Genomic DNA, 25,041 nt, shown 5'->3' with positions numbered 1-25,041 from the left:
TTATTTTATATTATTTACTTATTATTTTCGAGTTTAAATAATATGGGTGATGAAATCAAAAGTGATGCAATTCGCGATGATTTTTGATATACACCTGGGACCAAGTATTGATTTTAATGAACGATCTAAACAAAAAATTTGCGAGATCCCGTATTTGATTCAGACCATTGTGCTTTAAAAATTACCACTCTAAGGCGAATTACCTGAACTAACAAGTTATGTAGCAAAAACTTTTTTTTGTATTTTTTACATAACATTCAATATTATGTAATAATTTTATTTTGAAAACAAACTTTATATTTGTATACATTTAAAAAAAGTATGTACTATGTATCTTTAACCCATTGGCCTACTAGTATTTCCAGCCTCTCAACTCCATAGTAAAATTCCAATTAATTTGGCCCAAATGGAGAATTTTACTTAAAATTCCATTACTCTAGTTTTACTGTTTAGATTTTAATAAAACTTGGGATAATTTAATAAAAAGCATCCTAAACTACATTTTTCACAAAAAAAAATTAAAAAGTTAATGTTAATTTTTTAATTTTGTTAATTTGTGTTAATTTTATGTTAATTACAAAATAAACACTTTTTATTTTTTTACTGACAATTATTTATTATTATTATTATTTCGAATTATTATACAATTATTATAATATAATTATAATTATTATATTATTATACAATTATTATTTCGAATATTTACTCCTACCTGATTGCCTAAAAATTATGGTTGCCTGTAAAGTCGGTTTTAACGGGCGAAGATTTTACGTGACAACGTCTTTTTCTCGGTAGAATATTTATTGATATGAATATTATTAAATTGCACAATAGGAACAAGGAATTGAATGAAAATAAGAATTGCACAAATTTTAACTATAGAAATATATTTTGTTTACTAAAACACTGTACATAATTTGAAATTTAATTAAAATTTGTTATTGTAAATGGTAAAGTTGAATAAAACATTTACTAAAATTGGAATTTGAAATTCTTGCTAAACACAGTTAAATTCTAACTCCGCGCGTGGTGATTGGTCGGTTTAGTTTCGTATGTTTGGTCGCACTGTTATGACAGGTTAGAGGTTATAATTTGTTATTTTAAATGTTTGACTAGCAATACGCGCTGTTTCTTCTCAATCGACTGAATTACGATTGATTGCAGAGTGATTTTAAAACTAATAATTTACTTAACACTATCAACATTTGTCAATAGTATGACATAACCTATAAACTCAGTTTTCTCAACTTTTGTGTCAATCTAAAAATTAATCAATCAATCATAGTTTACGATAATGAAATATCAGTGTACAATTATTTACCTTTATTGTTGTAGTTTGTTGTAAATGACGAATCTAAGCACTCCACATTTTCACGAATAAACATAGTTATCTGCTTTATCCCGTGCGGCGGACCCACAGTTATCTGCTTTATCCCGTGCGGATCCCGTGCGGCGGACCCACTGGGACGGGCATCGTAACGTTACCGGGCGTTACACTTTTTCCATGAGTGACTCCGAGCCGCAACCTAATTTAAGACGTTGTCACGTCAAAAACACATATTTTTAGGTTTGTTTGGCTCGTCATTCCATATAGGAAAAATTCCATAATCCAGTTACGCCAGAAGCCACACTGGCTAATAACGTCTTTCAACATTCTGTAAATGTAAATCATTCATAGGATCATCGGCATTGTTTAGGCCTACGTCCATCTCTTCAAAATCAATATCTGAGAGGGGCATTGTCAGACTCATCGTCGCTGAATTCTTCATCACCATCAATCCTCCACTCTTCTTCCACATGATTAGAACCGATTTCACCATCAGATTCACTTAAAATAAATCCGTCATTGTCAATATAACGATCAATTTCACTACTACGTAAAGCTCCATATTGCGCCATTGTTACACACGCTTAGTTTGTTTTACTCGAGTCAGCTGTTTACTTGTTCCGATTGTCGTGTTTATGTTCCCCTTCCCCAACTGCAGTGTTGCCAAGCTGTAAAGTTAAATTATTCAATTCCCATTATTGCAAAGAACACAGAAAAACGAAGTTAGGACTGAATGGTGCTGACATCTTGTGAGAAATAGGCGAACTACTTGGTGGCGAGATGGTTTCGTCAAAGTATTTTAACCGTGCATAGCGCTAGCGGCGAGATGGTCTCGTCGAAGTAGGCTAATGGGTTAAAAAGATATATAGTATGAGTTTTATAACATAATTACTGTAATAACACAGAATTTTTTAAAAGCATCATAAAACCCCAGGGAGCCACGCCGAAACATGTATTCAGGGCCCAGGGTACAAAGTGTTAATTGACAAGTCCATTATCTTGTAAACACTAAGTCATCTAAATAATAGTGATATAATGTGTATTACCAAACATTAGCTCACTTCAGACGAGATCTCTCTTTTTAAATTACCCAACTACTCACTGGTTTCATGTTTTTGTAGAACCACCCTTTCACACAGAGGTTCAGCCATATTTATCAGAAATAACAATACCTGTACTAATTTGTCTATGCTGAACAAGCTAGCTGTAAAAACAGTTTTTGAAGTATCAGCTGAAAAACAGCTCTGAGAAGCCTGCTTTTGTCAAAAGACAACTAAGATAGGTTTCACAACAATCTTTAAATGTATAGTAAAAGTTAGATTACATTTTGCCTCATATCTGCACTACTAGCAGATACCCGCTGCTTTGCGCAAAGTTTAGTAGGCGTTGTACGTGTATTATCACTGCTGGTACGAGTTAATTATATTTCAGACGCCAATATTGAGTTTGTCTTGTTGCCACGATCAAGAAAATACATCAACAATTTTATATTTATGGCCATTGTAATTTACTTTGTTCTAAGTATTTTTGTTCCATAGTTGATTTTGCCTTTTTTCATGATCACAAAAATATATCAAAGTCTATTTCTGTCAATAGACAACTAAGATGGGATTTATTACATTCTTTAAATTTATAGTAAAATTTAGATAGTAACTTTGTCTTTCACATCTCATACTTAATATTTGCAAAAATGTACAGTCAAACCTAGTGTTGGCAATCAACAACTATTCCTCAATGGCAGTCCCGCGATGGTTGGCAATCAACAACTATTCCTCAATGGCGGTCCCGCGATGGTTGGCAATCAACAACTATTCCTCAATGGCAGTCCCGCGATGGTTGGCAATCAACAATTAGTCATTGATTAATCATGGTGACACTATTTCACTTATAACAAACTCGATAATAAACTCACAACTGATGATAAACTCGTATCATCGTGATTCGGGCACCATTCCAAACATCATAATCTGTCCTGTCTGCAGACATTGTTCTTTCAATTAGTCATAGCGAGTGGACAGATGACACAATCAGCTGTTTATAAAGTGGAATTTATTTTCAACTCTGTTGTTATAGCCCGGAACAGATGTTGACTGTAGTGGTTATTTTATTAATAAATTTATTACATTCAATAACTGTAAGTATTTATTGATTATTGCATAAAAAATGTTTATTATAATCCTGTAATGTCTTTTGTCAGTAGTTTTAGTAAATAATACTAACAGTAATATATTTGTTTACTACATTTAGATGCATATCGTAGTTTTGATTTAGCCCAAGTCATAAATAGAACCACTACAAACAATAAACAAACTAACTATCGACTTATTTTCTCACTGTAAATATAATTTTGTTACCTTACTCTTCCTTTTTAATAAGTTTCGTTTTACTACGGCTCAAAACAATTACGTTTTTGGTTACTAAATTTGAAACTGATAGTTGCGTTTTAGGAACGTTTTCAAATTTTCACACACATTTTCAGTTTCTTTGTATATATTCCTAAAAACCTATATATTTTCAAAAACTACATGATATTTTTCAACTTTTGGCAATCTTGAAGTGCAATGCGCATGTGCACTGACTCCCCCACATGTCTCATGTACAAAATGATGCTATTTGCAGTGAAATCATTATAGAGTGCATTTACTGTGTGAATTTAACCCTTATAACGTCAGTATATCTTTTCACGACTTCCAGCAAACGGCACAATATTAAAAAAAAAAATTTTTAATGTGTAAAGTTCATTTTTATTTTTACTTTCTATAATTATGGTAAGTATAAAAAAGTAAAATTTTTTAAATTATCTTGTACGTACATATATTTATGGGACATTAAATTGTAGATATAAATAAAGTCAAAATAAAAGGCACACAAAATGTTATTAGCTAAACTATAAACATTACCAGACAATTATATAAATATAATTTAAATAAATTATATTTATAATAAATTATATATAATAAAATTAAAAATAAATAAAAACCATATAAACAGAAAACACGACGAAGGAAACCGACTCAGCGATGGTTAGACACGCACTCCCTGAAGCCAAACTGCAAACAAAAGCACGCGCGCTGTACGGCGTCTGTGCCGTGTGGCGGGGAGAGTGTCTAGACACCGCGTCTATTGTTTCAAACAATGTAATGCGACAGCTATATTTTGGTGCTTGACATAGGTCAATAACCCACACACATGGTTGACGCATACCGTTAGTGACATTGATCGGATTTAAAAGGAACTTAAATTTGCTATAGACGCAGTTTTGTGTCGATGCGCCGTACCGCGTCTTTGCCGTTTGGAGATAGTTTGTCTATGCGCCATACGGCGTCTGTGACGTTATAAGGGTTAAGATGTTTAAAACAATTGATCAACCTGCTGACTGCGAAATATGTTCAGCAGCGTATATTTATAGACAGATAATTGAAGTGACGGTCCTAATGCGATGAACGAAATCAAAGTACAGAAGTGAGTGAGAGCTTTAAAACACGGACGGAAAAATGTCCATGATGAACCACGATCAGACCGGCCATCAGTGATTACGGAAGATTTGGTCAATATCGCTGATGAAAAGATTTATGAAGATCAGCCATTTATCATTAGCATTGGAATTTCCAACCGTAAGTAAAACAACATTGCTCAAAATTGTCTCTGAACATTTAAAATTTTGCAAATTGTGCTCACATTGGGTTCCCAGGCTGCTTACTGTGGAACACAAAATGAGAAGAATGGGTTGTGCTCTTTAGTTTTTGGTTCTACATCATAAGGAAGGTGATACACTTTTCGAGAACATTGTCACATGTGACAAGACATGGGTCTCTCACATAACTCCAGAAACAAAAATACCAGTCAACGGAATGACGTCACACAACGTCACCAGTTAAAGTCAAGGCCTAACAAACAATCTCAACACGCAAGGTTATGGCAACCGTGTTTTGGAATAGACATTGAATATTGCTAGTTGAATTTATGGGACAAGGAAGGACAATAAGTGGAGCTGCTTATTGCAATACTCTGACTAAACTTCGACATACAATACAGAAAAAGCGACATGGCCTATTGACATGTAAGAGTTCTCTTATAGCTTGAAAATGCCAGACTCCATTCTACCATCCAAACCCAAAATCTCATCATATCATTTGGTTGGGAACAGATTGACTTTCACTTGTTTCATTACCTAAATGAGTTTCTCGGCAGTAAGCACTTTAACACTTGACGAGGTGAAAGAAGCAGTTAAAGATTGGTTACCATCACAGGTGGCAGACTTCTACGACATCGGCATTCAAAAGATTGTAGAACGTTATGACAAATTTTTAAACAAAAATAGAAACTATGTTGAAAAATAAAGAAAGATGTCAGGAATTAAATAAAACTGATTTTTTTTATCTGTTATTTATTTTTATAAGAAATCAGACCTTACTTTCCGTATAACCCTGGTATAAAGTCCAGTTTTCAATTATTTTAAGAGGGTCTGTGTGAGGTGTCCACTCATACTATCTATAGCCAGACCCAGAAACTTAACACAAGGCTCCAATAGTACAGGGTGCGGCAAAACAAACAGTGCAGTTTTGAAGTGGTATTAAAGAAAATCGGTACGAGTTATGAAAATGTGGTTTATTTTGCTTGAATAAGTACATTACATTACCCCATTTTTTCTGTTAAGATTTGAAGATCACATCAGAAAGATGGCGTCCTTCAGAGGCAATGCACTGATGTAGGTGATTTCTGAAGTTTTCCACTGCATTTTGGCACATATTGATTGGAATGGCGGTGATTTCCTCTCTAATACGGATCTTGAGTTCTTCCAAGTTGTGAGGACGATGCCTAAAAACCTTGTCCTTGAGATAACCCCACAGGAAAAAAATCGCAAATGCTCAAATCAGGTGATCTTGCAGGCCACCGCAGGTCACCCCTCAGAGACACGAGACGCGCAGGAAACATCTGCCGCAATTTCGTCCTTGAAACATGTGCTGTGTGGGCCGTATAGCCCCATCTTGTTGGAACCAAATATCCTCAAGATGTTGTTCTTCAACCAACTGATTCAATTCTGGCTCAAAAAAATCTTGCAGCATCGAAACGTAACGCTAAGCGGTCACGGTTGTTGTAAGCCCATCCTCCTCAAAGAAGTAGGGTCCAATAACACCAAATTTGGAAATCGCACACCATACAGTCACTTTCGGGGAATGGAGAGGTCGCTCATTAACTTGTTGTGGGTTTCTGTCCGACCAATAACGGAAATTCTGTTTATTAACTGAACCTGACAGGTGGAAATGGGCTTCATCACTACTGAAGAAGGTTGACCTTGGTGGGATACGTTCTAAAATTTCTTGAGCGCAATTCACGCGCTGTTCAAAGTCTGGAGGCATTAACAACCAACATAATTTTATAGGGGTGGAAGAATAAATCTTTGTGTAAAATCCTCCTAACAGAGCGATCAGACATGTTTAACGCAGTTGCGTGTTTCCGGGCAGAGCGTGTTGGTGATTGTTCAACAGCTGCCCTCACTACTGCGACGTTTTCGGGAGTTCTCGCTGTTTTCGGTCTTCCCATACCTTTAGGCCTTTGTGTTGAACCAGTTTCTTCCAACGCACGAACCCAACTTGCAATAACATTGCGATGTGGAACGGGATCATTACGCGGAATGTTAAAGTGCACTCGGAACGCTTGTTGAGTCGTGATGTAAGAACGGCCACTTTCAAAAAACGTGCGAACGGCAAAGCCGCGATGCTCTCTGCTCCAAACCATTGCTACGACTGAAAACGGGGTGAGTGACCGAATGCAGTGAGCCCCCTCCCCGGCTCCTACCCCCACCACAGCGGATGTAGAAGCCCATCACAACTGCACTGTTTGTTTTGCCGCACCCTGTACATCAGGAATGATTTGAACTTCAGATGCTCATCTTCCAAATACTATTTGACTGGTTTTAGTTGGGTTTGTCATTTCCATTGCATTATTGTTATGGCATATATTATGGAGGTGCTGAATTCACTCAGATACAAGTACTAAGGCATGTCATTAACAAATAAAATGAAGGGTGCTAGTCCCACGCACCCCACTTTGAACTGAAAGAAGTTTTGATCATAATTCTTCAGTGATGTCTTTGGTGTGCTTCATGTCTACTACTTGTTGTGTGCTCTCCAGCTTATAAATAATTTCTTTGCACTCTTATATACTCCCATACATGCCAATTTATCAAACATAAGTTTATGTCTTAAGTAGTCAAAAGCGTTACTTAGATGAAACAGAATTGATGTTGATAAATTAACTGCTTATAAGTTGTAAATAACGGTTTCAGTTACCTTGATCATTACTGTAGTTTTTGATTTTCCAGTGGTGAAGCCAGTGGCTATAATTAAGCAAGTTATTTTTGACAACAGTGATCTAGCAATCTCTACATTAATTGTTTCACAGACTTAAGAAAAAATATAAATAAATGAGATTGCAATTACTGACATGGGGTTTTCATCTATTTTGAACTAAGGGTAGAATTCTGACACTTTCAGTCTTGTGGAGAAACTTATATTATTAATTGAAACATTTGTTGAACATTATGACAAGGGGAAAAGTAAGCTTACCTACACAGTGTTTTAGTATTTTTGAAGATATCTCATCTATACCAGTGTTACTTTGTTTTTTGTTTTTGTTTTTCACGGGGGTTCTTTCTATGTTAATGGCATTTTAATTGAGGATACTAAACGTTTTTAAGGGAAAACAGTCCACATCCACTTACAAATATTTATTGATCTGCCTGGGAATTAAACCTGTAACCTCTCTATTAAAGAGCCACAGCCTTACCCTTATGTTATGGTGAAAGTCCACTAACTTTAAGCTTTTTAGTTTTAATTGGAAATTTTTTCCTGACTTCTGCTGTGTTTTATCTGTAATATCATGGAGTTTCGATTCTTGAGTTATAGGTTGTATTTCTTGCCTTTTAGAATCTTGGTTTCTCCTTAGTTTCTTCTCCTATACTTGTGAACAATAAATTAAAGCAGTTAGCTACTTTTTTGGAGTAGATATTAACTCTCCATTTATAAGTAGTTTCAGATCTGTTGTCTCTTTTTTCAAGCAAAATTTATCACCTCCCACACTACCTTTTATTTGTTTTCTGCCATATTTGTATAGTTTAATAGATGCCTGTAGTCTGAGCAGCTTAAGTTGTTGGACTAGCTTTTCTTCTTAGCTGCCTCTTCTTATGAGCCTGATTGCCTGACATTTCATATCGACTACAAGAAGTCCTTTTTAGTCTAAGTGCTTCCTTGTCTACAAAGTGTTTTGACTTATGCTTTCTTTTGAACCATTTCTTCTTCCTGAAAAATGTTATGCCTCACCATTAGTTGGGGCTTTAGCCATATCCTCCCATCTTTAATTTAAAAGAAGTAATTTAAGTTAATCTTCAAGTCACAAGTCTCTCAATATTTTGGTAGATTATCTAAAAGGGGGGCTGTGAAAAGTGTACAGAGTTGAGCAGTGTGATCAGAGAGTCTTGCCTCTATAATTTTGTTTGATTTTTTTTTCGTCTGAAATATTGTTGCAAATATAATCTATTGAAGTTCTTGAGTGCTGAGATATCCAAGTAGGTGGGAGATACAACCTGTGGATGTTGTGGGGTGCAATTAGTTGGTTTAGTTTAACTTAATTTCTGTCTGGTTTGAGAGGATCGATGTTAGTATCCCTCATAATAATTGTAGGTGAGTTATCTATCTGTATTGGTACTATCAATAGTGGCTGAAAGTCCATTTTATGCCTCATCCAGATTTGCATTCGGTGGTCTGTAAATGCCCATGATGTTAAACCTAGACTTGTTAAATATTATTTGTACCAATGCCATTTTATATTGAAGTTCTTCATAATGATGTGATATTTATATTTGTTCAGTATGCTCCATGAGATGCTCTTCCACAACTATTGAAAATCCCACTTTTCTGTGATGTTCTCTGCTAAAGAGTGATTTAAGACAGTATCCTGATATTAATTGTACATTTTTGATTTGGTGTGATTTCAGTCCATGTCACACAGTTTATCACATTTTATTGTGTCAGTTACGAATATCACCCAATTTTCTAAAAATAAAATGTATTAATATCATCAATGAGCAGCAATATTATTTCCACATTATTTTTCTAATAAAAAAAATTAACTCAGCACAACTTTTGACATCAACAAAAATTGAATATGTAAAATAACAATAAATTGTTCTATGTTACAGTGCCATATTTTCCTTACTTAGAAATGCAAGAAACCGTTATCCTTTCTTGTGTATTCTTGTTAATGCCTCTATAAAGAAGTAAAGAATATACTTGCAATCCTAGCAAAACTCTTGTGTTTAAATCTGAATAATTACCCTCTTCAATCATAATAACTTGTAAATTAATTTAATCGAAAGAAAAACTATTCCATAACAGAAATATATTACACACTTAACCCATTGTGGATCAACGATGTGAGGGTGACGCGGAGCGAGGCGTGGACCAACAGCACAATGACGTGACCCTCACGCGGATGACGTGGTACGGATGACTCATTTGTTTTGAACGCTTATCGCTGTTATAAGCCTCGGAGATATTTATAGTCTGTTTTCCTGGACTGGCTTCCTATCTTATCTCTGGTACTCGTCCACAAATACTCCCCTCGTTATCGGTCAATAACGTTATTTGCGACAAATTGTTTGTCTGAGGCGTACAGTCGTGGTGTTCGATTTTCCTTTGCCTCGTGTGCGTGTACGTAAATAAAATGGGTGACAATTTACGATCATCTGAATTAGATAGACTATTATTAGAAAGTGGAAGTGATGAAAGTGATATCGATAGTGAGACAAGGTGGAAGTGTGAACGGTGTGACGTGCCATTGCACCTGGAAAAAAATTGTTTCCGTAACTATCACACCAAAATCCACTACTAAGACAAAAGACAGTCTCAATACAGTGTAAATATTTTGTAAATATTAGATTAGTTGTTTCTTGAAGTGACAGTTTTATTAGAACATTTTTTTATTGTGTAAAACATTTGATCCGTCCTACGTCAAGCAGCTACAACACGCAAAAAACGTAAGTAAAAATGTTACGTACGTGTATTTTACATTTTTTCTAGTATAATATACTTGTCTAATATGATCTGTATAATGTTTATATAACATAAATAACAACATAAACAAACAAAATATGTATAATTAGCGAGCGCGCTAAGCAGGCAGGTAGGCGTGCAAACACTGCGGGTGCTGCGTTGTAATACGGATTAATTCGTACTCTAAGGCCCGCGCGCGCGCCGTTTTCACGACCCGCAATGGGCTAAATTTTCTAAAATTTATCAAATAAATGTATAGCAAAAATATAAAAATGACAAAGTATTTTTGTTATTAATAGACATGCAGATAACAAACTTTCATTGGATATAAAATAAAACTATACATGAACTAGGATTCAGAAAAAAATTATAAACTAATTTAACCTCATTGATTGTAGCAAAAATAAGGTCTGATTTATTTTTATTGAATTCCACTAATGTTAAATTATTTTAAGGTTAAAAAGTAAATTACCTGTAACTCAGTATTGAACCAAACCAAAAAGAGAACCAATGTACAAATTATAGTAGCAAACTGAACCATACTAACCTCAAATTCTGCAAATGTCTAATAACCTTAATACATTTATATGTACTTAAATTAAGTTGTGTTTGTATAATGTTCTACTAAATTTCTTTAAAATGAGGAAAGAAAAAAACACCAGATAACATGTAGAATTAAAATATAAAACTATTTAATATAATGAAACAATTTATGAGAGAAACTAACGTAATAAAATATACCTGAACATTAACGTTGGCCTTATGCTTTATGAGGACTCGAACACAGTGAACAAACTGTTTGTTTGCTGCAACATGAAGAGGTGAACAACTGCTTTTGTTCACAGCATTTACGTCTGCACCTCGCTCCAATAACTCTTCCATTATGTTGGGTTGATTGCTAAGAAAATATAAAATATGTATCAGTATCTTTGATATGAAAATCTACTACCATTTTAATTTTTATGCTATTACATAATTTTTACATTTTGTACACATACATGTCTCAATTTAAAATTTTATGCAAAACAAAATTCGACACAAACTATTTGGGAGCCAGAAATAATGAAACAACTTTGAGTTTAAACTAATATGTACAATGTTAAACTTCACACTTAAACCCTGATTTTTAACATAATATAATGGGAGATCTCTCAATTTAAAGACATAATTAATATGCAGCAAAACACGTTTTAGTTTTTCTTTTAAACAGTATATTCTTAAATATTTAAACAAAAAAGTATGAGATTTTAATTGTAATTTCTAACTAGTAAAGATATAACAACTTTTTTTTAATTTGGTTGTATAATCATATATTTAAAATGAGACATCTCATAACATTCTACAATTAAAAATAAGGCCATAGAAGTGTTTGAAGTTTAACAGAGTTTACTTGGTTATATCTGGTATTTCTTGTACACCACTTATTTTGGTACTGAAGTTTACTTGGATTGTTTTTTGGGGGTTTATTGCCAAGTCATTGGTTTTACAGTACCATAATATTTTATTCAAGACTGTTATTGCATTTTGGTGTAGGCCCTCTGCGGAAGGGTTCTTTACAAGAAGGGTGGTGTCATCAGCATACATTACGGTTGGTGAATACACATCGTCCGTACCCGATTCAGATTTCATTGACATATCATGTTTTTTCTTTTCCTTGCTGCTTCTAGAATTGTTTATTTTTCTACTGCTGAACTCATTTGCATCTGACTCGATTTCCTTTAATTTCGTAACAAGTCTGTCATAAGCAGTCTCTTTCAAATCACGTACATGGTACTCCTTGCTCTTAATTTGCCACAAACAGGATTCTGATCAATGAATTTTCAATTAATTCCTCTTGAATTCCGTTCCTTTTACGGTCAGCCATGATGACGTAAACACTGTAAAACAATAAAGTGTAACTAATATAAATTTAAATGGGCTTCAATTCCAGTGACGAGCGAGTGCAGAGAATAAACTATGGAGTAATAAGCACAACATGAACACAGAATGCAAAGCTCTGTGGTCAGAGTATTCGCCACAACTGACACAAACCTGTGTAGGTGTACCGGACAGCCCACACACATATACCTGTAAGCACACCTGTGCAGGTAAAAATTATTGAAATTCGATTCTTCTCTGGTCACCTGCGCAAATCGTTTTACTTGTGCAGATTTTCCTGAAGCATCTCGCACACATGCTCCAGTATCCCTGTACTGCACAGGTATACCCATCCAATATACCGTAATGTGTATGGCCGGCCTAATACAATCTTTTAATTTCAGTATTTGAGTCACATTTATGCTGTATTATCACCCACAAAAATTTTTAACAATAAGTTTGAATGAACAATAGCAGACATGGTATTCTATAATGTTTTGCTGATTAGATGAGTCAAGTTGTATGTTTAGTTAAAAACCATATGAATAAAACAACAAAAGAAAACTTATTAATTACAAAAAGATAGAATGATTTGTCCTCTATCTAGTAAAACAAACAACTGCTTGAAATAGTTCTGACTGCAGCTAATAGATTATATAGGAGTGCTATCTACAAAAAATATTGTGTTCATGTTGGTGTTGTGAATTTGCCATAGGCATTAAAGAATTAAACAACTATGACTATAGTTATGTTTTACAACATTACCCAAATGCAGCGTAGTGAAGGGCTGTGTCACCTTCTTCATCTGTAAGGTTTATGGAAGCCTTGTTGTTTAACAGGAATATGACAAGATCCATGTGTCCTTGGTGACAAGCGACCAGAAGAAATGTCTTGCCATGGCTTTGTGCGTCTACCTGGAAACAAAACATTAACCCTTTTAACTCCGACATCCGATCAGATCGGATATACGAAATATGCTTTAAACTCCGACGTCCGACGAGATCGGATCCAGCTGGTCTCGCCAAAACCTCCGGATCCGATTATATCGGATGTTGGTTTTTAGTATATCACTGGCTTAGTAACAAACCAAAAGCTAAAATATTCGGTGTTATGACGTTATACGTGAATTGACGAGTAAAATGATGTATAGTTGCTTACTCTATGTCTGATTTTTGTGCCGGTGATCACAATTGGAAACAGCTGTCAGTCTACTTCTTGTTTCCAACGTTACGACTACGTATTGTCGACTTGTAGTGTTTGTAAACAAAGCGTGTGTGGATTATTCCTTCGTAATTGTGTTTTATTCGTTGAAAATTAGTAAAAGAAGACGAGTAAATGTCTCCTGCTAGTGAGGAGCATTGCTGGAGGAGGAAAAAGGAGAAGGTCTAGGACTGCTTGTGTGAAGTGCAAGAGAGGCCTGCATGGGGGGTGTTTGTCAAGTCATTCGTGTTGAACAAAGTGTATCAAGACTGCGTTGTAAATATTTTTTTGTAAATATAAGCCTAATTAGAAACTATATAGTACTCTTCTATTTATGTTTGTGTTGTGTTGTAACAAGAAAACTATGTAATGTGTTAGCTGCAAAATATCCTCAACAGAGTGATCAACTTGTGAACTTCAACCAGAACCTGTGAAAATTTTGAATATGTGAACTTATACAAATGTTGCTGTAACATCTATACCGTTCAATGTAGGACATTAAAATTTTGGTTGCATGTTTATAAATAAAAAGGTCTTTTTATAAAAAAATAGATTAAGGAGTTAAGTTGAAGTATAATATTAGTTTTACCATGTCAAACTTAAAAAAAAAATTTATAAAATTTTTTTTTTTTCTAAGAGAATAAAAAATATAAGAAACATATTTTATACCAAAATATATTTTTTTAAATATTAATCCATTTCAAGTAAAGTAAAACAAAACAAGAATCATCAGTATACTACAATAAATAAAAAAGTTACAGAATTTAATGTGCAGCCATGTAAAATACGACATTTTTGCATGGAGTTTCTGGCATAACCTAGTAAATAAGAACCGGTTTTTCCACCATGTACCTTAAAAAAATCACGGAGTAAAAAAGGGTTAATACAACTTAGGCTGGCTACATACTACCCAATTCGACACAACATGACATCATGCACCAGAACCGGAGAAAAGGCCAAATCATTGCCACATTCGGTAGAGGGTTGCTTCAAGACACAATACAATGTGACTGTGTCGATGGTAACAAAAGAAGGGAAGTCAATGTTGTTTAGCCTCCCCTTATTGTGTTACTGTTGTAAGATAAGTGTGAAAAAAGAGTAATCTAGTTGTAGCAAACATGGAAAGTAAGGGTGATTATGTAGTTGTGATATTGTGGAATTATATGCAGATGTTAACCAGTGTCATTGCCCCCAATTTTTTTCTAAAATATTTGAAAAAGTGGTTTATGATCAACTTTTAAGCATCTTGAGTCTAATGAAATGTTGGGCAAACAACATGGTTTTCTTCGTATAAAATCAATAATAACTGGAGGTATAGAACTTATCTGGTCCATTGTTGATTCAGTTGATAAAAGTAGTTGGGATTTCTTTTTTAGATCTTCCAGAGCACTTGATAGTGTTTGACATGTGAAGTTGATAAGATATTGAACAGCTTAGGTGTTTGTAGAAAGGAGCAGGCATGGTTTAATTCCTATTTAACTAACAGAAAACAATATGTAGAAATTGAAGAAACTATTTTTCACAATAAAAGTCTGTATAGATCACAGCTGCAGACACTGCGGCATGATGTGCCCCAGGGGTCTATCCTGGAACCTCACTTGTTCTTATGTTATATAGCAGGTTTGCCAGGGGTGATGAAGGGGTTGAATGGTGCTGTGTGTATGTATGCTGATGATTCTACTGTATTATATATAAATATATATATATATATACTCATTTTAATAGACATATCGATCAACACAATCTAGAATTTTATCAAAAGAAAACATTTCATATTACAGAGGTGTGAGATATTTATATAATCTAGCAACAAAATTTATAATAGAAAAAGATCTGTTAAAAGAAGTAAAGGATTATTTAACTAAACTGTCTGTATTCTTTTCAGGATTGTTTAAATACAAAAACCAATCAATTTAATTAAAGAAGAATTGAAGATACATTTTTAAGATGCGAGTTATTGTAGTACTTTGAAATAAAACTAACGCTACCATTTAAAAAATGTTTATATATTTAATTTAGTTTTTAGTATTTCATTGAAGTAACACTATTCTTTGTACCTTCAACATATTATAGAACGAAGTGGTTTGACTATTGACTATTAGCTCCCGAGGGTATGGGTTCACAGCACACATCAAGCATGAGATATTGATGGATGAGTGAAATTAGAAATACGCACTAAAATTTTACTATTATTTCCTGACAAGCATTCAAGTTTCGAATACATTTTGGAACTTATAACACCTCAATTACAGAGATTCAGGATAACTATCGGAAGTACTCGTCCAGAGGAAATATTTGCTTTAGCTTTTGCAGAACTAAAACCATTAAAATCATATTATGTTAGCTACCAGAATATAAAAATTACAGTTATGTTAACCCTTAGCACGCCGTAGACGGAATAATCCGCCGATCGATAAAAATATATTTTATTACTGTTTTTTAAGTTTATAAGCTCAATATATAAGCCACAATACTAAGTAATGTACTGCCTTAACCAAATAATCCAGTTGCAGCTGTCAGCTGGCCGCAGTAGGTAAACAATAAATTGTTTTGTTGCTGGCAGCTGTTCTCCTACTCCCGTCTGTACGCCGATGACGATACTATCCGCCATTTTGACTATCAGTGGAGAACGCATTGTGCCTTTGGAAGTGTTCTTGCGTTGCCATTCCTTATACAAACAGTTATAAAAAGTTATTGTTACCATGTTTTAGGTGTTATAATGTTTTTATTGTTTCTTTTCTGTTGTTGAATTTATGTTGCAAGTCATATCTCGAGACCCCATGTTCATTCCGATTTGTGTTTTGAAGTGTTACCATACAACTGCCTAAATCTATTATCAGAACTTATAAACTAATCAGATCAGCATATACCACTTTTATTTGTTTTCTTATCCTTGTACATAGTTTTCATATTTTTCATCACATGTATTTATTACTCTGTAACCTGAATTTGATTTTGATTGAAATATTCCATTATTATGAAAAAATGTGATTATTTTAATGCAAGTATTACATTTTTTGTAAAATTTATTTTTGTGTGTGTGACTATTATTCATTAGGAATGAATAAAAAAAGTAGCTTTAAGGAAATATTTTTATTTTTCCACCTTAAATGAGCGTAATATAAAAATACTACATGTTATATCGGCGTTCAAAGGGGTTAAAGGATTCTTGATATCAAAAGTTTAGTTAAGTTGATTCCATCTATAGGAAGGTGTTTCTGAACGTGATATTATTTAAAAGAATTCCTTTTGTGTATTGATGAATTCCTTTTGTGTATTGATTGTTAAAAGTAGATAATAAGATGTTCCTGGCTCCAATGTTGGAACAAGAGGAAATCAATGTATATTACGCCTAATCCACATAACCAAATGAAAATAATTCTGTTTACTATACTTAACCTTATACTCTTTTACTGTCTAAAAAGCAAAAATAAATTTTATTTTTTTATTATATGCTTTTATATTTCTAATAAGAAAGTAAATGATTTGTTTCATAAATGCAAAGAGAACTTATAAAATTACATCTACTAATAAGTATATTTAATAAAAATGCTTATGTTTAGACAATTGAGATAAATAAAAATAATTTCATTTTATTGTGCAACTATTTAGGATTTTTTATCACTAAAATTATTATGGTAAAATCAAAATGCTTCAATAGCTAAAGAGTATATTTTTGAAACTAGGAAAAAAATTAATATTAATATAATGAATTATTATTAATGTCATTTAACATGTTCACGATGACGTGAACATTTTTTTCTGAACTTTTTCTTTGCTGTAGAATTTTTCAATAATAATGGCAAAAAAACTGTAATCGGTTTTTTTACGTTAAACGTCTAAGTATAACAAAAAATTATGTAGCCTTCACAATATCGCCAAAAACATCATCTCAATGTGTTTATTCAATTTTACTTCGTGCACCCCAAGGGGTACGTAAAGAATTAATTTACCTTAAAAGTTAAAGCAATGTTGTGCCCAATGGCAAACACAATAGTCTATTTATTTATGTGCAAGGTCAAATTTAACCAACCGCCAAGACATGCAAACAATAAAAACGTAATAAAGAAATGCACAGCCACATGTATCCCATCGGGCACTGTACCAAAGCCCGGTGTGTACCCGATCAGGATGGCAGTTGTGAAAGATTGTGTTTACCCTATGGGGTACACGTCATGAACATGTTAAATGTACAAGAAACCTTGCTTGATTTTCTTGACATTACGTCTAGTATTTGTATCTAAATTCTTACATAAAAAATTACATGTTCCATTGCAGCTCTGTACAATTTATTTAAGCTTTCTTCCAGGTCCCAATACTGATAGCCTGATACATGCAATTCAAATGGTAAATTGTTATTAAAATAGTTTACAAGCCCACTAAATTTTAAAACTATTAAAATTGGTAACCTTATTGCAAGTAAATTTTTTTTAATAGTTAGTTCGGTCTGGGTTTTTCAACAAATTCATCAAGTATATTCAAAATAAAATCTTTAATTGCTTTCTTTTCGTACAAAAAATTGTTGCTTTTTCTTGAGCATAAATGTAATTAATAACACTATTCAGTTTTGTCAAATCATCAATGTATTTGTATTCAACTCTATTATTTCAATATTTTCTTATTCCAGATCCTTCGACTTGATCTTTACTATCCCATATATATTTTTTACCTCAGCTTTATTTTGTTTTTCTAGTCATTGGATCATTATTTTTACAGATTGAATTAGATTTCCATAAAACTACAATAATCTTTTTAAATCTTCTTGGGAATATTATCTTTCGGTACATCATTGTCTGTTAATAATCTCCACAAACTTTGAGTTCCTTCATATTTTAAATCATCAATAATTATATCATTATGCTCAAAATTCACTGGTAAATTTACAATCATACAACTTTTTTTCTATCCCAATAAAACCAGCATAGAAACCAAATAGAAATTTTGTTGTATTAGACTTCAAATTTTAGATTTTAACACATTTTCAATATTTTGTTGTTGTAAGATTTTTTATTTTTAGATTTTTTATTAGAAATATAGAAGTTTACAATAAAACAATTTTATTTTGTTATTTGTACAGTAAAAAAGTACAAGATTTTCTGTTTGTTTCTATAGATTCATTTATGTAGATTAGTCAGAGATTTTTACATTGACTTTCTGATGTTCCCAAAATTGAGCCAGGAATGCCATATTACTATCTACTGATAAATATAATATATGTAAACAGCAAATCCTACCGTTAAATATAAATTGTTTACCAATTCTATCATAACATACAAGTGTAAAACACAATAAAGATATACACTGATATTAAGTTATTAGTTGGTTGATTGAATAATAATAATTGAGAATAACTGCCGATCAACACAAGTTTTAGTTATCAGCTGTTTCAAACTATTCATTAATACTTATAAGATTAACATTAACACAATGAACCTGTTGGGTACTCTCAATTCTACACAACTACTATTGAGTATCGATCGGATACATACCGGGTAAAGCACGTCGTGCGCCCAATGGGGTACACGTTGATATGCATTCCTTATTACGTTTTTATTGTTTGTCTGTCCTGGGGTTTGTTAAATTTGATCCCGTGCTTAAATAAATACCTCAGACTAATGTGTATCCCGTTGATCATACGATTGCTTAATTTTTAAGCATCTCTTGGGGTAAACGGAGATAAATTCAAAAAATCAAATTTAAATATTTCTGCTGTGTGCAAAATTGTGAAGCCTACATACTTTTCTTGTTATACTTAGATGTTAAACATAATAAAACACAATCACGGTTTTCTACCATTATTATTTTTTTTAAATCAACGTCAAATAAAAAAGTCCAGATATAAGCTGTCTTCATGAACGTGTTAAAAACCTGTGTATTTCAAAATCCACAAAAAGGTATGTCTAATATATAGGAGCTTTCAATTGATACCAATAATGTGTATAAAATATTATTCTAACCTTAATTTATAAAATGAATTACGGTACATACAAATCAGACTTACTTTCACTCTTAAGAGCCCTCCAAGAAAGTAGATAAAATAAAATTTGCGTTTCCATATAAAAATTAAATTGTGTATGTTGTGTACTTTGATTTTCTGCTAACCTTAATTTATAAAATTTATTACATAAAACCAGACTTAAATTATTTACTCTTATTGTTAGCTCCTTTCTCCTTTTTTCTATTAGTACTCCAAAACACATTTGGTTTTGAAGAAAGAAATGTCACATTGCCGATTCAGTGATGTACAAAATGTTTCTTATACTTCTCCATGTCGCAGCACAATCAAAAATACATTCACTGACAAGGATAACATGATTGTTACGAGAAGTTAAAAAACTACTGTATGACGACAGCACAGCAGAGAGTAATGTTAAAGCAAATAAAGACAATTTCAAGCAATTTTAGAGCTAGGTTACTCAAAGAAGGCTATTTGGCCAGGAAAAAGTTGTTCCTTTTCCAAATGGTAAAAAATATTAAAGACCAGTTAGGTCAATAATGATTAGAAGAAACATGTTTTAACAAGTAAATTGACAACATGATCTACCTGGTCAGGATGTTTTGTAACAAACTCTCTGATAGTATCAAAGTGTCCTTGGGCAGCCTCTCGTACTAGCTGATCTAACTTTGAGATCTCCAGATGAGCTTCCAACAGATTTGCCAATTCTCCACCTTCATCACCTATATACCAAGTAAACATTACACACTTTTATTTCAAGTCAATACTTCAACATGTAAGAAAATGTTATCACTGCTATAATTAAGTATAACACTGACCCGTTGGTGCTGTAGTAGTGCTGTTGGGCTCAGTGTCAGTACCACTCCCCACTGCTGATTGTGGCTGTACACAAAGGGGATTCAGGGTCCACGTATGATCACTCACACTCACACGAAGATCTCCGTCAGAGTAGATTTTAATCACTGTGCCAACCTTGCCCAGAGCCTAGATGTACATACATCTTAGATATAATAATAACACTATGAAAGGTCATATAGGAACATTGCACAATTTACTACCATGAAATACTGCTGCAGATATCAATATGAGTATAAATTAAAATAGACGAAATATGTTATCAACATCTGGTAACTTCTTGAAAAAATATTGTGGTCATAAATGTCATTTTACTGATGCAAGGATCAGAACATTAATTAGACCAACACTAAAACAAGCCAATCAATACAAGTGAACGGACCACTGATTAAAAATATTTAAACACGAGTCCAACGGTCTATACTCCCCACTAAACCATTCTACATTGTTATTAACCCTATAAATGCAGGTTTTTCAATGGTGCTGTTGTAGCCTTCAGCCAGGTTTATTTTCCGCACGAGTCAGTACTCATATAGCATGTTTCTCGCCCACTGTGATGAACCTTAGCGATATCTTCATATATCAAACTGCCATAGTAATGTCCTCATTCATCAAATCAGGTTATGGTCAATAAATGGAGTCCGCACCCCGATCATCAGAAACATTATACAGCTGAATGTCTAACTAAGAATTACGCATGCAGACAAATCTAAAATAGATAAACATCCTTATCATTATTATAACCAGTTTCTGCCATACCGACTGAAGCACAATCAAAGTATAAGATACAAAACTTGCTAATAACTTCAAACATGCAATTGAAAAACAATAATGTTTTGTTTCTAACGTCCAGTTAAACTTCACCATGCACCTTCATAATAGTCCCTTATTTAACCACCAGAGTGTAGTAGCAATGAACATCTTCCAGAGATTATGGTGGTCATTCTACCATGCCTCTTCTACCAATCCATTTACCTAGGAACACATGGTTTAAATGCCATCTTATGTCTACACTGCAGTGAGGAGGTGCTCCAAGCTGACATAAAGGAGTTAGGTGCGTCCTGAAAAATATCTTGTAGAAACGAATTTTCCTCATTCGTTTCTGTCTGTGACCATCCACACCTAAGTCTATATTTAATGCTCACAGTAGATTTTGCAATAGGGTTTGTATATGGAAAATTTGTATTAAATAAATTAAATACCTCTTCCAATGATTGAAAACGTCACCATAACCATGCCCATATTTAATTACTGAGTTATTTTGCACCACTGTGCCATCAGTCATTCAAACTCCCTCCCTCCTAATTCTTAAACACCTCTTCCCATCATCCACCAGCCAGCTCCCCAGTACAGTAACACACATTAATTTAATTTATATCTCACCCATAAGGGACAAAATAATCCACTGTCCTAAAGTTTCCATAACGTTATAGACAACAATAACAATAACTACAGTAAAATATTTTTAAAAAAGTTGTTGGATTTTTAAAGTTTCTCTTTGAATAAAAAAAAACATTACCTTTAGCTTACGTAAGTAGTGGTTTTCTTCTAGCTTGTCTATGATCAAAATTGTCAATTACTTCATAAAAACAGACATGATATTGCTGGTCCAAAGGCTTAATGAGAAATGGTAAAATATTTTAAAAGTGTTAAAATCTTGGGCACGAGCGGGCCATGTACAATCATTGCAACACAGCCGACAGTAGTCTGGAAGTTTTTGTGTTTCAGTGAGCTGGTGCCAGTCGTGGTAAATTAATCAAATTTGTTCAATGAAACCAGTGTTAAATATTAAAATAATGAATAGTGGTTTATAAAATTACACCGCCTAGACAATGACTTCAAGAACTCCATAACGTGATCAATGCCGAATTTGTTGAATCATCTGGTTAAGAATAAAAAGTTAAGTTGGTAATTTTATAAAAACTTTCATTCATATAATTCAAAAATAACATACTCAAAAACATTGTAACTATTTTTCATAAAAATGTGGTCTTAATCGGATCCTTAGTTACTAAGTTAGAAATTTTGTAAGTGTCAGTTTGGCTGATGCCAAAAACGGTACCTTTTACGTAGTTATAAGAATAAAAAGTAGAAATCATTGTTTGAAAATTATTTGCTTCAAACGTCAACACTGAAACAAACAAGCTAAATTTCAATGTATCTGCTGTTATTGTAGCTTTATTAGTCATTGTCAGTTCATGGCCAATGTTCAAACTCGGGTATCTATACATTTTGTTCTGGAAGTAGAAGAGCGGTAGGCAGCACGGCGGCACTGGATTCCCAACAATATTTGTTGATATGCAAACCTATATACGTTACAGTGTTCCACTATCAATCAGACAACCTTATAATGGCATGAATATAAACCAGTAATAGCCTTATGGTGGCATGAATATGACTATTATAACATAACGTATTACCATTATTTTAATACATTGTAAATATTTAATTATTAATATGAAAATGTTTAAATTTACCCCTTCCCCTATCCCCCCCAAAACCATCCACCCTATGCATGAGCACAGAATAGCATGTGCCTAAGTACGGGCCTAACCATAACCATGCAAACCTTATCAGCCCACGTAATGAAGTACATACTATGAGTAATACTGTATGTACTGATGTGTCCAAATGGAACCAGTACACCACTAGACTGTTACAGGTTAATAATGTAATTCTTTTGCGCTCACTTAATAGCATAGTGACAATAGTGATTAACTCATTAATTATGGTAAATATCGAGTTACAACTAGGTACTACTTAACATCTTGAAAGGCAACAGAACTAACAAATTTATTCCTGACACCTGTAAAACCTTAATGTGTTGTTATTGTTCAACTAATGAGAAAAGTTCAACTAAAAGAGAAAACAAACAAGCTCTGAGAACTTTCCTTTAAACATTCCAATGTTTAGGTAGGAATTCCCAAATTAGATAACAATAACAAAATGATGACCATTGTTCTTGATGACCTTTGATCTAAATTATCCCTTTTTTAAAAAGGGCATTGGTTACTTCCTTGTTGTAATAATTTCAAGGTTAATTTAAAGAAAAGAAACACTTGAAAATGATGCGTTATTAACATTTCTGAATAAGGAAACTAACTAGTTATTACATTTAATTACATAACATTTGTTTATTAACACCATCCAGGTTACACATTTTTTTTCTGAATTTTAAGGATTATTTTTAAAATTTTGGAATAACTATTATTTTTAGTTGAATGGTCTTTAGAAGTGTGGTTTTCTGTATACTTCTATGCTTAACCAGCCCTTTAAATTGATGAGCATATCAACCTGTGCTTGCATTTAAAATTATCCACTGACTCTTTATTGGCCATCCCCCATTGAGTGAGAGTTAGTCAGAACATTAAAAAATTGGGTTTTAGCTCCCATTTGAATTTTGAGTTTAATTGAACTGAATCTTTATTGAACAAACAGATCAACAGACAACAACAACACAGAACAAACAGATTTTTCTTTGTTTTACAGTTGAACAATAAGTTTTTTGTGTAAGTCAATACATATATATATATATATATATATATATAATATATATATATATATATATATCAGTGAATAATAAGTTTTTTTTTTTTTTTAAAAAAAGAGAAACTGATCTCCTTCTATGCCTTATTCTGCCCGTCCTCATGGGCTACTGGCCTGTGCGAGGATCTTATCAAACAGAATAAGGGGAGAGTCGATACAGTACAAGGTTGATGGTACTGATAAAAAGTGCAACGGTCACAGACAGGATTCGAACCTCCACGATCTCTAACTCAGACTCAAAGTCCAACGTCTTAGACCACTCTGCCATTGGCACTCCCAATGTGACAATTTATTAGTGGACAATTAATAATAACAAACTTAATACTATTAAAATTAAAATATCTAAAACATAAAATAACATAAACATATATATCGTGTAACCCGTTTGTGAGTTTTCTGGGAGGCAAATGAAGATAAACACCTCAGTGCATAAATTGCTGAATTAAGCTGCTTTGTAAGGTAATGTATATAGGAGTTCCATTTAAGACTGTAATCTAAGAAACAGGATTTTCCGGATTAAAATGTTTATTTTTGTTGTATAGCAACTGAAAATGGGTAAAAATTTGCCACTCGCTTTTCTCTGAAAACATAAAAATTATTACCACTTTCCTTTCTAAACACCATAAATTGTTGTATTCACAACTAAATTTCATCCAATTTGACTATTGAACATTTGAAAAATCATATTTGATTGTAATAAATACAATATATGCTGTAAAAATATTTATTTTTACTTCAAAATTATGTTATTATATTCTCTGATTATATATATATATATATATATATATATATATATATATATATATATATATATATATATATACATATATATATATATACACACACAATTTGTTTTAACTTACAAAGGTACCCTGTAAAACCTTCAAAAATCAGTGCATACTTTAGAATTTCTAATACGACGGTTCTAGGGTTAATAAATAAATATTTTGTAAAGAAACAAACTGATTCTCAGATGCCAGTGGTGATGGGGGCTGAAATACCAGCAGAGTATTGAGTACAGACTGGACAAGCACCAGTACATATTGGTATTGGGCTGTTATTTCAGATTTGGCAATGAAGTCATCAATTTCAGTCAAAAAGGGTTCCTGCACATCTTCTATGAACTTGCTGGATATCCAGACATCATCTTCGAGAGAGTAAAACCATTTGTATTATTGCACTTTTTAGGTTTGCACACTGCCTCCTTTCACCAAATGTATGAATCTCCTAAGAATTATTATTGTGGA

General features: G+C 33.1%; 1 protein-coding gene across 2 annotated transcripts in view; it reads right to left on the bottom strand.

The window, feature by feature from the left end:
• LOC124360701 (E3 ubiquitin-protein ligase MIB2) overlaps positions 1-25,041 on the bottom strand; it is a 103,588-nt gene that overhangs the window by 57,629 nt on the left and 20,918 nt on the right. For both annotated transcript variants that reach the window (XM_046814529.1, XM_046814530.1), the window contains exons 6-9: positions 20,212-20,377; positions 19,982-20,115; positions 13,003-13,151; positions 11,122-11,278 (exon numbers count right to left, since the gene is read on the bottom strand). In XM_046814529.1, coding sequence (XP_046670485.1) covers positions 11,122-11,278; positions 13,003-13,151; positions 19,982-20,115; positions 20,212-20,377 — 606 coding nt within the window. The remainder of the gene's footprint in view (positions 1-11,121; positions 11,279-13,002; positions 13,152-19,981; positions 20,116-20,211; positions 20,378-25,041) is intronic.

The sequence above is a fragment of the Homalodisca vitripennis genome, chromosome 4 (genome assembly GCF_021130785.1).
Source record: "Homalodisca vitripennis isolate AUS2020 chromosome 4, UT_GWSS_2.1, whole genome shotgun sequence".
NCBI classification, from domain to species: domain Eukaryota; kingdom Metazoa; phylum Arthropoda; class Insecta; order Hemiptera; family Cicadellidae; genus Homalodisca; species Homalodisca vitripennis.
The sequence above is the reverse complement of the archived record's forward strand: the minus strand, read 5'-3'. Positions and strand labels throughout refer to the sequence as shown.